Below are 12,071 nucleotides of genomic sequence, written 5' to 3' on the forward strand. Positions count from 1 at the left end.
CTATGTTTTAAATTCTTTTAAATTCTTATCTGGAAGGTCAAGAAAGTGTTCATGAAGGGAAGGAGACACATGAGTTGAGTATTTAAGGATGCATAGGAGTCCATCTAGTAGGAAAGGAGAGGAATGATATGCCAGGAGATGGAAGAATGTGAGCTAAGTCACACAGCACCTGGGAAGAAAAAGTCAACAGAATTGTTTAAAGAATTTGAATACTCTGTTAAGAATTTAGACTTGATCTAAAACTGGGTTTCTTTAGCTTCCACTGTTAACATTCTGGGCTGGATGACTGTTCTAAGGACTGTCCTGGTCCTTGTAAGCTGTTTATCAGCATCTCTACCCTCCTCTCCCAGGGCCATAGTACCTTTCCCCAAGTTGTGACAGCTAAAAATGTCTCCAATCATTGCCAAATGTCCCCTGGAGGACAAAATCTTGTTGAAAGCCACTGTGCTAAAGGCACCAGGGGCACTGAGCTAGGGAATGAAAGGAATAGATGGGCATTTCGGGAGCAACTTGTCTAGGCACTTGCGCTCCAGCAGTACTCTGTGGACCAGCATTGGCACCACTCAGGAGGCTTGTCAGAAAGGCAGAAATTCAGGCTTCACAGACCTAGTATATCATAAGCAGCATTTTAACAAGATTCCCAGGCCACATGCACATTAAAGTGTGAGAAGCACCAGTCTAGAGTCTCCTAGTTTTTCCAATTACATCAGCTAAGTGTTCGAGCCCAATTCACATAAATACATGAATATCAATTATGTATTTGTACCACTGTGTTAGCACATTCCAGAAAAGTGTAAAGGAGGCTGTATATATAGATATATGTATCTATATATACACATACACACACACATTAATATATACACACATATATATACAAATCTAGATATAGACGTAATTTTAATTTCAAGTGTTTTCTTCCTACCACCCTTTAAAAACCATATTTTTAGTGGTTTAAAGAGGGAGAGACAGGAGGCCTGGACCAGGCGTATGGCCATCCTAGTCATACCAGTAACACACCACAAGGTCTGACTTAGGCAGTTAAATGGGAACACACCCCCCTAATATTCTAAGCCTCTTGCAATAGCTTTAAATATATTTTAAATATATAAATATATTTAAGTACCCACCAATTTAAATATCCTTACTTGTGAAATATTCAACCTGATTATGTTAAAACAATATCAGTGCCTCATTTCCTCAGGCAAGAAAAACTCTCTAGAATTAGACACATCCATGTATGGATGGCTTGGTCATGTTTAACAGCTTCCTTAGGCTGGCTTTAAAATCCTTAAGACCTCTGGAAACATCCATGGTACTTTCTATAAGATGTTTTTTAAAAACCTGCATTATTTCAAATCCTTCTTAAATATAGTAAATTGTGTCCCCCACAGCAATTAATGGAAGAATGTACGGAAATAACCAAGGTCTGACATTTCATGTGGGGGATGAAGTGAATTGGTATCTGATTGGCATGGGGAGTGAATTTGACCTGCATACAGTCCACTTTCATGGCCACAGCTTTGAATTCACGGTAAGAGGCCTGGGCAGCTCCATTTTATTAATGTTGTACCTGGTAAACCAGTGACTGGGGTGGCATGGCAAGAGAACAGACTGGAAAAGAAATGACCAAGACAGAGCTAGATTCAATACATACAACTACGGTATGTTGAGTACAATTGAGTAATTGTACATTTAGCTCTTTGTACCCATGGATATTCAATAAATGTTTGTGAATGTGTGCAGTGCATTTCTTGCCCTAATCTGATATTACTCAATAGGTAAATAAGACTTCTGTGATCATCTTTAGCTTCACCCTTTCAATCCTGTTTTTTCCAAAAATTTCAAACCCTTAGAAATGTAAAAGAAAAAAATCTGAATGCTCATAGACATTTTGCCACATTTGCTTTCTCTATATAAACATCCTTTCTGAATCCAGTTTGAAGTAAATTGCAAACATCTTCACTACTAAGTAGTAAAGTGTGCACATCCTAAGAACAAGAACAATCTCTGCTCTGCCACAATAACATTATCATACCCCCAATATTAAGATTAATTTAGTAACACAATCCAATATACAATCTATTCAAGCATCCTAGGTTGTTCCGAAAATGCTCTTTATAATTGTTTAAAATCTAGGATCTAATCATTTGTACACAGCATTTGATCACCATTGTTGTTTCTTTCCTAAAAGCAAAAGAGGGCCTCTGTATTTTCTTTTTTTTCTTGATCTTTCATGACATATCATTTTTGAAGGGTCCAGGCCAGTTGTTTTGTAGAATGTTCCCTATTCCATCTTGGTCTGATGCTTTCCTTGTGATAGGATCCATGTCGGACATCCTTGGCAGAGACAGTGCCTAGGTGGCACTCTACTTCTCACCATCACTTAAGAGGTACAAGATGTCAGTAGGTGCTGCTATTGGCGAGGCTGTGTGATAACTTATTAAGGTGGTTTGTACCATTTCTCTCCATTTGAAAAGTATCTTCCTTTTACAATGAAGAAGTATCTGTGAAAAGAATTTTTCTGTATATTTTATTCTCCAGCAATTTTTCATCTCATAGTTACAAAAAGGGTCCATTGATGATTCTTGCCAGAATCAATTTTTATAACAGGGGTTACAAATCATAGCTTTCCAATTCTATATTCCTTCAACATGAGTTATAAAATACGTAAAAATGTGGAATTAGGTGACAGCTGCTTTATGGCATCTTTTTAATTGTTATTGCCGTCTTTTTCCTTTTTATGCATTCCTAGTCTCATTTCAGCATCTGTCTGAATTGCTTTCCCTCGCCCCACCAGACATACTTCTTCATAATTGTTTTCTGCCTGACCACTTTTGACTGGCCATTTCTCTAATGTATTGCAAGTATCTTAAATTTTATCCCTCCCTTTTCAATCTCCAAGTTAGTCATTTATTGACTTAAGGTATATTTTCTTTATTTCCTCATCCTAATCCCTTATATAAACATGAATGTACAACTGAGGACAAAGTATATATTATGCATCTGATGCCCTCAGGCATTTAACCCAACCACTTGGAGTAATGCAGTCCATGTTTCCTGCACTGATAAAAGTTTTACACAGAGCTTTCCTGCTCTAGATGTGTTAAGTTCATGGCTTCTTCATGCTCAAGCCTATCTGAGAAATGACTGAAACAGGGGTGCATGCCCTGATTCACCCAAAGCCTTGCCCATGTGCTGCTTTCTTTTCTATCCTTTAATGAACATATCTATTCCTCTTAAATTTCCTTTTTTGGCTTATATAAATTTCCCTACTTTTATTATAGGGAATTTTATATAATAAAACAGACAGAATAATATAATGGAGTCCTTTACCCATCCCAAAGGGCCAACTATCATGATCTTCTATGCTTCCATTTATGCTCCACATATTTTTGAAGGAAACACCTACATATTGGGATTGTCATTAAGTTCATAACTGTTTGCATTAGACTTTGAAAATTAGAACAAAGGAGAGAGATTTAAAATCTGGTTTTAGTGTTTTGCAATATATTTGGTGTTTGGTTTAGGTCAGTTCAGTTCAACAAATGCCTCTGGTATTCCCAGAACTATGCCAAGTGTTATGTGGAAATGAAATCAGTCTATCTTTTAGGGACTGCATCTACATATATTATTACACTATAAGGTGTCAATTTAAGTGGGATTGATGGTAAGATTTCTACAATGGTAATTACAGTTAATCTTTATTACATAATGTCATATGTGCCAGGTCCTATGTTTAATATTTTGCATGGATTTCTCAGTAAACCCTTACAACTTCCTTATGAGATAGGCATTATTTTATCACTGTTTTGTAGGATAATTAAATGAAGGGTTAATAAAATAAAAAACTTCTCTGCAAGCAGGAAGAGATACAAATGGGATTTGAACCCCTGGCTCTCACTCCAGAACCTCTCACTCTTAATGTTTTGACAAAATTACCTCCCTTAAGAATGATCTCATTTAAACCACACAACCTAGTACCACCAGCTGTTGATGCTGGCCACTCACTCAAAACCCTTCACAGTTGATCACAAAGTAGTCTCTTCCTGCCCTTAAGGTGGAGCTGATGCAGCCACTGGGCTTCACTCCCTGGAACTCCCAGGGGCGGCAAAGCAGCCTTCTGTGGTTACTAACTTGGCCTTGGAACAAGCCGGACAGTCACCTCCTGTTCCCTAAGGCTATGGTCTCTCTTGGTGCAAGGCCTCCAGGTACATATTGTACATTTACTGGGGTCTTAGACATTGTCAGTTCTTATTTAAATTGTTTCATTAAATTGTTTCTCTCTATTTTCTGACATCTTATAAATGTATCTATGTCACCTATATTACTGTCACCTTAGGTGCAAAATTAATTTTCCTAACTAACGGTGGCTCAGGTCCCACTCTGCATCCAGTGGGAGATGGCGTGGCTCCTCTCTACCTTCCAGCATCTCCAGGAGTCTTGAGGACCTAATGATGAAGCTGGTCTGGGTGGATTAGGAAGAGAGTAAGAGGGAGATGAATTACTCCAGATCATAAAACGGGAGGTATTTGGAGGATGGAGGACTCATTGAAGAGTGGTCCAGATTCTTCTGGTCACCTCCCATTTACATTTCCTGCTTCTGCTCATCTCCCAGGCCTCTCCCCTCCTGTGACCATTATTTTCTCATCCCTTTGTGCAGTTCCAAAATGGAACATACCCCATTTCCTATGATTCCCCTAAACAACCACAAAATCAAGGCCACATGAGTCATAGACGTCTAGTGAAGGTTTGGGAATAAATGAGGGTTTTTACCCCCACATTGCATAGTGAAAACACTTGCCATTTGACATTAGACACTTCTGTCTTCAATGTTCCCTCCACCTTGCATTGCTGATAACCTCTGGCTCTCCTGCTTTTTCTCTCATCCTCAGGACTCCTTCTCCAGGCTCCTCCTCTCCAGACTCTCTTATCTGATGTCTCCTCAAATTATTCCAGACCAAATCTTAAGCTGCCTTCTTCCACACAACCCCCATCCTCCAAATACCTCCCATTTTATTATGCAGAGCAATTCATTTCCCTCTTAGTCTCTTCCTAATCCATCCAGGCCAGGCCTGGATCTTTCAAAACTAAAGTAGCCCACAAAGGAGGCAGTTTACTAAGCATCAGGTTCTCTGCTTAGGAGAAAAATTAGCCACGAAGGCCCTCAGCCCTCAGCCCCAACACCCCAGAAGGCAGATGTAGCTGCAGACAGGCTTCTCTTCTGCCCGCAACTGTGAATTTTCCTGACAAGCTACATCTTGAGAGATGATCATTTTTACACCACCAGCTGCCCTATTTAGAAATATTTCAATTAAAATGTTAGGATTTGTAAAACAGAATGTTCTCTGAAATTTAGAGCATTCTTCTTTAGGAGACGCCAACAAGGTAACCCCAATACTGACCCAAGGTACCTTTTAGAGCGATACATTTTCCCTGCGGACGTCTATCTCTGAAATGTCCTGGGACTTGCTCCTCCCTCGGACTCTCATTTGTACCCAGAGGAGAGGCGCAATGTCTAATTGTCATCTAGCAGTATACTGGAATTGGAGAGTTCCAGCAAATGGTAAGCCATGTAAATAACTGATAATCTTTATTAGCTATTGAATGGTGTTTTGTCTCTTTGTTGAGGATTCAGGACAGTTTCACTCTGACGTTTATGACCTTCCTCCCGGAGTCTATCAAACTGTAAAAATGTACCCAAGAGATGTTGGAACCTGGTTATTTCATTGCCATGTTAGTGTTCACATTGAGAGCGGAATGGAAAGCACTTACACTGTAATCGAGTGAAAAGGTAAGCCAAATTAGTTAGAAGTCATCAATTTGAATAAACTCAATGTTTATATAAGGATATCTGATCCACTGAACATGCGCATGGTGTGACATACCACTAATTCATTCAGAGATTACTGTTTTGAGATGACCAAGAAACTCTGGTTTTACCTTCCTGATTAAGCTTACATAACTGTTTCTAAACTGATAAAAGGTACTCTAGAGTTAAATGTAATTTCCAGATTCATTAATTATGCATAAGGATTTAAACAGACAATTCATAAATGAAATACAAATCACTATTGAACCTAGAAAGTTAGCTAGCTTTGCCAATAAATCAACTCACTTAAAAATCACATTTAAACAACAGTAAGATATCTTTTTGAGTGAGGAAGCTATTGATTTGGTAAAGATTTATTTTTCAAAGTCAGTATCAGTAACACTGTGTGCATAGTTCGGGAGGAGTACAAACTGTTTCCATAGCTCTTGAAAGAAACTAAATAACGATTTTAATATTTTTTTCACATTTAAGTGACATGTTATTTCCTCTCCTTCCCATCTTCCCTTTCTCCCACACACTTTACTAGCAACTTCGGGATGAGGATAGTATTTTTGTTTCTGCAATTTTCGTAAGTTCCTTAGTTGCTTATGTTGTCCATCCCAACACAATCCTTCAGTCTTTTGACACAATCAGTTTAATATTTTGAGTCAGTAATTTTACCTGGTGGTTGATCTCAGAAAATTATCAGCAGTATTTGGAAACATTTATCACCCCATTATTTTATACTAGTGGAAAAGTGGAAACAAGCAAATTATCTACTAGAAGTTTTGCTACATTTATCATTTATCATTGAAAGCATTATCCAACTTTAAAAGTCATGTACATTTTTAAAGGGAAAATGCCTATAAAACAATATATAAACAATATTGAGTGATAAAAGCAGCCAATAAAATAGTATTTGAAATATTATCCAAATTAACTTATATATAAAGACTGAACAAATTTCTGAAATGTTAATGGTGATTCTCTAGGTGGCAAAATTATTAGTGAGGTTTATTTACTTCTACTTTTCTGTTTCTTCCAAGGTTCCTGTAAAGTTTAAATTCCTCTTAAAGTCAGGAAAAACTATTGAACATCTATATCATATACTATTTTAAATATGCTGTGCACTCTCTAGTTCTGTGGGTATTTCCCTTGTAGGGTGCCTGATGGGGCTGAAGGAGCAGAGTGGCTGGAGAGGGAAAAGGGGGTCAGTGTGGATGGTTCCTCAGAAGCCTCTCTGAATATTAGGAATATATTTCTCAAAAAATAAAACTGTTGTTTTATTACTTATAACATTACATGTAACAACACACAAAAATATGTTGTTATTAGGCCAACATATAATTTTTACCTACATCATATTAATGCCAATAATGAAAATATTAGTACTAATACAATTATAATGACTGTTACTCTTATTTTTATAATTCTTCATAGTCATTCTTTACAAAAGAGACTTTGGTGTGCTCCCCAAGAAATAAATTCCCTATTTAAAATATCATTTCTTTGGGAAATTAGATTTTGCATTCCAAATAATATAAAGAGAAGTTTGGTTGGGTCTCCTGTCCACACGGGAGAGTGACGGTGACATTCTGTCGACTTAATGCATAAATTTTCATTGCAGAAGCAATGGTAGGCATTTAAGGATGTTCTTAAGACCTATACAAACTATATTTTTTCCTTAAAGGTATGTAATTATTTTACTTTAATATTCCAACTTAGAGCTTCATAAAACTTTCTTTTCTACAGCATAAATATCTCTCTGATATGAATGCTGACAAGGCCATGAGCAGAGCTAAATCTGGTGAAGAAGAAAAGCTCCAGGGATGGAGTGTAGGGGAGCATGGCTAAAGACTTTCATGGCAATATACCAGGAAAACTAGCCTGAAATAAAAGTTTTCTTGGTAAATTTTGTGTGTGAGCTGCTTCCTCTTTCTGCAAACTGTCACTGGAGTAGAGTCTGTAGTTTTGTAACAAGGCTTTTAACTAATGGCAGTGGGGGTACAAAAGGGACAAAGACAGCAGGTACAACTGAAGTCTAGCTCAGTTAGGGGAAAAAATGAACAATTCAAGACTAAATGGCAATATTTGCAAACATTAAAAAAATGAAATTCTTATGGTATGGGTGAAGATTTTAATCAATCTTTAAATGTTAATCTATATACCATACTGTGCCTTAGGTTTAGAAGACTGCTGGCTGCAGAATGTAAGTACATAAGGACTATAAGATAATAAATTACATTGTGTCAAGCCACTAAGTTTGTGGCAATTTGTTACAGCAGCAATGAAAAAAAGTTACTACATCTGTGTAATTGGCTGTTATGAGGAGTAAATGAAATAAAATTTATAAAGCCCTTGACACTATGCTGGCACACAGTAATCATCTAATAAACGTGAATGAGTCTTATCACAGTTAACATTTATTTATTCTTTCAATATTAAGTCTTAATAAAGTAACGTGTCAAGAGCCATGCTAAGTACCTGGGATTCAATAGAAAACAAGGCATAGTCACTGGCCCCAAGGAGGCCCAGTCTGACTGGGGAGATGGTCACATCAATAGATAATTCTGCTATGAAATATGAATTAATCATGTTTTAATTTTCAACTATTTTATGATGTTTTGACATCTTTGAGGAGCCATAGTAGCTGGGGAGGGACTGCCCACTCTAAAGCTAGTTAATTTCTAGAGAAAGTAAAAAACTTATCTGTAAACCAGATTTTCATCTACAAACCACCAATCCAGAATCCATACCCACAGCCACCTCCACTCACACACCAAGCCAGTATTTCCCATCCCCTAAACTGAACTAAGCCAAGTACCAGGCAACTAGAGACAGGCCATATGCCCCAAAACCAGCTGGAATCATTCAAACTAGCCAAGCATAAGCATTTGCTCTGCACTGCCTTGCCTTTCCTACAGAAACCCCAATACAGGCTGTGGCCTATGCTTCCCCCTGGTTCCTGCTTCTGCCCCTGGACAACTCTGGTGCCTCCACACGTGGCCCTGTGTGATATGTGTGCCTCTTCTTTCTGGGGGAACTGTGAATAGCAATGAACTTTTCTTTCCTTGGCATTGGCCTCTTGACGTCATCAGTCAGTCACCTTGTACAAATTAAGACCGGGCACAAATCAAATTGTTAAGAGCTATGTAGAGTGTATTACCCCAGCACAGAAGAGAAACAAGAGGGAATGAGGTCCAGCATTTCAAGGAGAAAGATGTTTTAAGAAAGTTACATACTGAAGTTCTATGCAATCAAGCCTTGTGCATAAGTTATTCTTTAATCTTTTATACAAATAATTACAATACAGAGGTTCTCTTTCATTGTGAATAAATTATATGCTTTTATTTCTATATCATTCAAGGTTGTAAGAGAAAAAGAATGAAGGAATAATTGAAATCCTTATGCCATTTTTAAAAATTTCCCTTTTCCATAGTGCTGTAGATGTCAACAACATCAGGGTTTTGCTAGACCAGAGTCTGGGCCTTCTGTCTTCCCGGGCCTGTGGTTCCTCTACGTGCCAGGAGGTGCTAAGCAGGGCCTTGACCCATTAACAAGCAGCCAAAGGAGATGGAGCAACCAAAGGCCTCTCTGGGTGATCATTCCCGAAATAGTCGTGAACTGGCCAATAGAGGAGAAGAGGTTTGGCTATGCTTGCACTGTGCTAGGTCAAAACAGGGGACTCCTTATCAGAGCTCTGTACATGACCACTTTCACTGATAAAATTCCCGAATTACACAATTTCCTTTGAAAAAGAGAGCACCATGGCGTTCTGACTGCTCGTGGACACAATGCCCAGATATTTTATACTTAGTATTTCCTGCTGTAACAAAGTGAAAGATTGCCCCTGGTGGTTTGTTTCTTAATAATTTTTTAATGTCAAGGAGTAAGAGGGTAAAAGCTAGTTCTCAAGAATCAACAAGAAAGAACTAGAAGGGATAAAAGGAATAGTGGAGGTAAGGAGAGATTGCATCTTGCCAGACAGAAAAAAAAACTGAAGTGATTTCCATAGAAACAACTGCTTCCTTGATGTTAGCTCTTACCAGCCCCGGGATCATGATTGCTAAATGCAGATGAGAGTCAACCAGTCCAGAAATCTTTAAGGCAACAAGAAAATAAATTGTGGCAAATGAGTAAAACCTATGCTATGTAACTCAGGTTACTGAATAGTTAACTTATGCACAAAGTAGTTATTTACAACAAACTACAAAGATATACCCTGGGGTTCTGCGGTAAAACTTTTCTGATGAATGCAGCCAAGAGGCCAGCTGTTGGGTCCTGTCTAGACTGCTCTCTCCTCTTTCTCACAATGCTCTAAGCCAGCTGAGCCTCTCCTGGGGGGCCCCCAGCTTTGCATTTCACCCTAGTCTATGCAGCCATATGCATTTCTTGAATGCAGAAATTCTCAAGTGCAACATTATTCAAAGCTCACTTTTAAATGCCAACTCTGGAGTAACTGGAAGATTTGTAGGTTTGCAGTGTTCAATGACCCTGTCAATGGCTGGTCGCTTCTTAGCCCCCAGTAGCCTCTCCCTCTTATTTAGACAGTTCTGAGGGTCAAAGCATTCTCTGCTTCCAGCCTCACAGCAGCCACATGCCTTTTATTGGGAAGAGTAACTGTCACAAAACAGGACAGAAGTATGTATGGACTTCCTGACCCCACATTACACCACAAAATGTTCCCTTGTACTGGCTGGGGAATTACCATTCAACCATTTCATTTCCGTCTGAGGGGAGTTATAAATACATGCTGGAGCCTTCAGTAACTATTTGAGCAGTTTTTAGGGATGTAGAATTTGCTGGAAGAAATGGCTTTAGGGGATTGTTGCTGTGCTCTGTCACTGTCCTTTCATGCTGCAGGGCTGAATTTGAGCACAGAGTAGGTAATGGGAAAGAAGGATATTCCAGGAAAGCTGCTGGTTCATGCAGTGGCTTTGTGCCATTTGCCCTCTGGGAGAAAGACATGATAAAAGGTCATTTAGCAGGACCTCTGTGAGGACTGTCTGGGGGGAAAAAGCCCCTTTGGACACCAATTTTTAATGGAAGAGCATTTCGCATGGCACAGGGTTTGGCCAGGCCGACTGGGCAAGATTTTAGCCCCACTCAGATCTTGTCAGTGAGCATTAGACAACATTTAAGGTGCCTCCAGGAGGCAGTCTTGGGACATCCTGGGCCCTGCAACTCAGTGTTCTGCATGAGGACGATTAGTTAAGATGATTAGCTGGTGAGAGGTGCATCTGCTCTATATGCCTTATCATGGGTCATTTCAGTTAGTCTGGACAACAGCCTTCTGAGACAGAATTTACAGATGAGGAAACTGATGCTGGGCTTAATTTAAGTATCTTGCCTGAGGTCTCATGGTCTGTCAGATCGTGATCTTCATGCTATTGTTTTTTCCTGAGCTCATTATTCTCTTTCCCTGGTTTATTTTCTCTCTAGCAGTTGCTGCTAATTCCAGATATTTCTCTCTTCATTTATGTTGTCTGCCCATCTCAAGCTGAAGGTAAGTCGATGAGGGCAGAGATTCATTTTTGTTTTACTCACTGCTGTATTCCCAGGGCTTAGATCAGGGCAGGGCACAGAGTGGGCTCCTTCAGTAAGACTCACTAATGAAGGAGTTGTTCAGACATCAGGGTGCTTCCTCCCACACCAATCTATTTCTATAAACAACTCTGGCAAATACATACATAATGCATTGAGGTGTTCTAGAGATAAAAGGTTATGTTAATACAAAATGTGCATTGTTATCATCAGGATTTTCTCAGCTAAAAAAACTTTGTTTTTAAACAAATATGACTTAAGACAGGCTTTTAATAAAATGTCTTTTATCCTAAAATTCATGTCCACATCAGAGAGAGAAATCCCAGTTTGAATATAAAATGGTGCAACCACTATAGAAGAGTATAAAGTTCTTGAAAAAAATAAAAATAGAAATACCATATGACCCAATAATTCCACTTCTAGATATTTACCTATAGAAAATAAAAACACTAATTTGAAAAGATATACATACCCCTACATTTATTGTAGCATTATTTACAATAGCCAAGATATGTAAGCAACCTAAGTGTCCATTGATAGATAATGGATTAAGATATGGTACACATACATGATGGAATATTACTCAGCCATAAAAAAGAATGAACTCTTACTATTCACAACAATATGGATAGACCTATTATGGGTATTATGCTAAGTGAAGTAAGACAGAGAAAGACAAACACCATATGATTTCACTTATATATACAATCTAAAAATA

At 38.4% G+C, this 12,071-nt stretch overlaps 1 protein-coding gene across 4 annotated transcripts in view; it reads left to right on the forward strand.

The window, feature by feature from the left end:
* The window catches only part of LOC108409404 (ceruloplasmin-like), a 33,579-nt gene that overhangs the window by 20,356 nt on the left and 1,152 nt on the right, over positions 1 to 12,071 (forward strand). The window contains exons 17-20 of one of the 4 annotated variants that reach the window (XR_012129456.1): positions 1,392 to 1,531; positions 5,629 to 5,791; positions 7,993 to 10,691; positions 11,252 to 11,315. Coding sequence is in view for 1 of the 4 variants with exons in the window: in XM_017679975.3 (XP_017535464.3) it covers positions 1,392 to 1,531; positions 5,629 to 5,787 (299 nt within the window). In the remaining 3 variants the exon portion in view is untranslated. Of the gene's footprint in view, positions 1 to 1,391; positions 1,532 to 5,628; positions 5,792 to 7,561; positions 7,888 to 7,992; positions 10,692 to 11,251; positions 11,316 to 12,071 lie in introns of those variants that run through there. The other 3 variants (XR_012129457.1, XR_012129458.1, XM_017679975.3) reach the window with 3 other exon arrangements.

The sequence above is a fragment of the Manis javanica genome, chromosome 3 (genome assembly GCF_040802235.1).
Source record: "Manis javanica isolate MJ-LG chromosome 3, MJ_LKY, whole genome shotgun sequence".
NCBI classification, from domain to species: domain Eukaryota; kingdom Metazoa; phylum Chordata; class Mammalia; order Pholidota; family Manidae; genus Manis; species Manis javanica.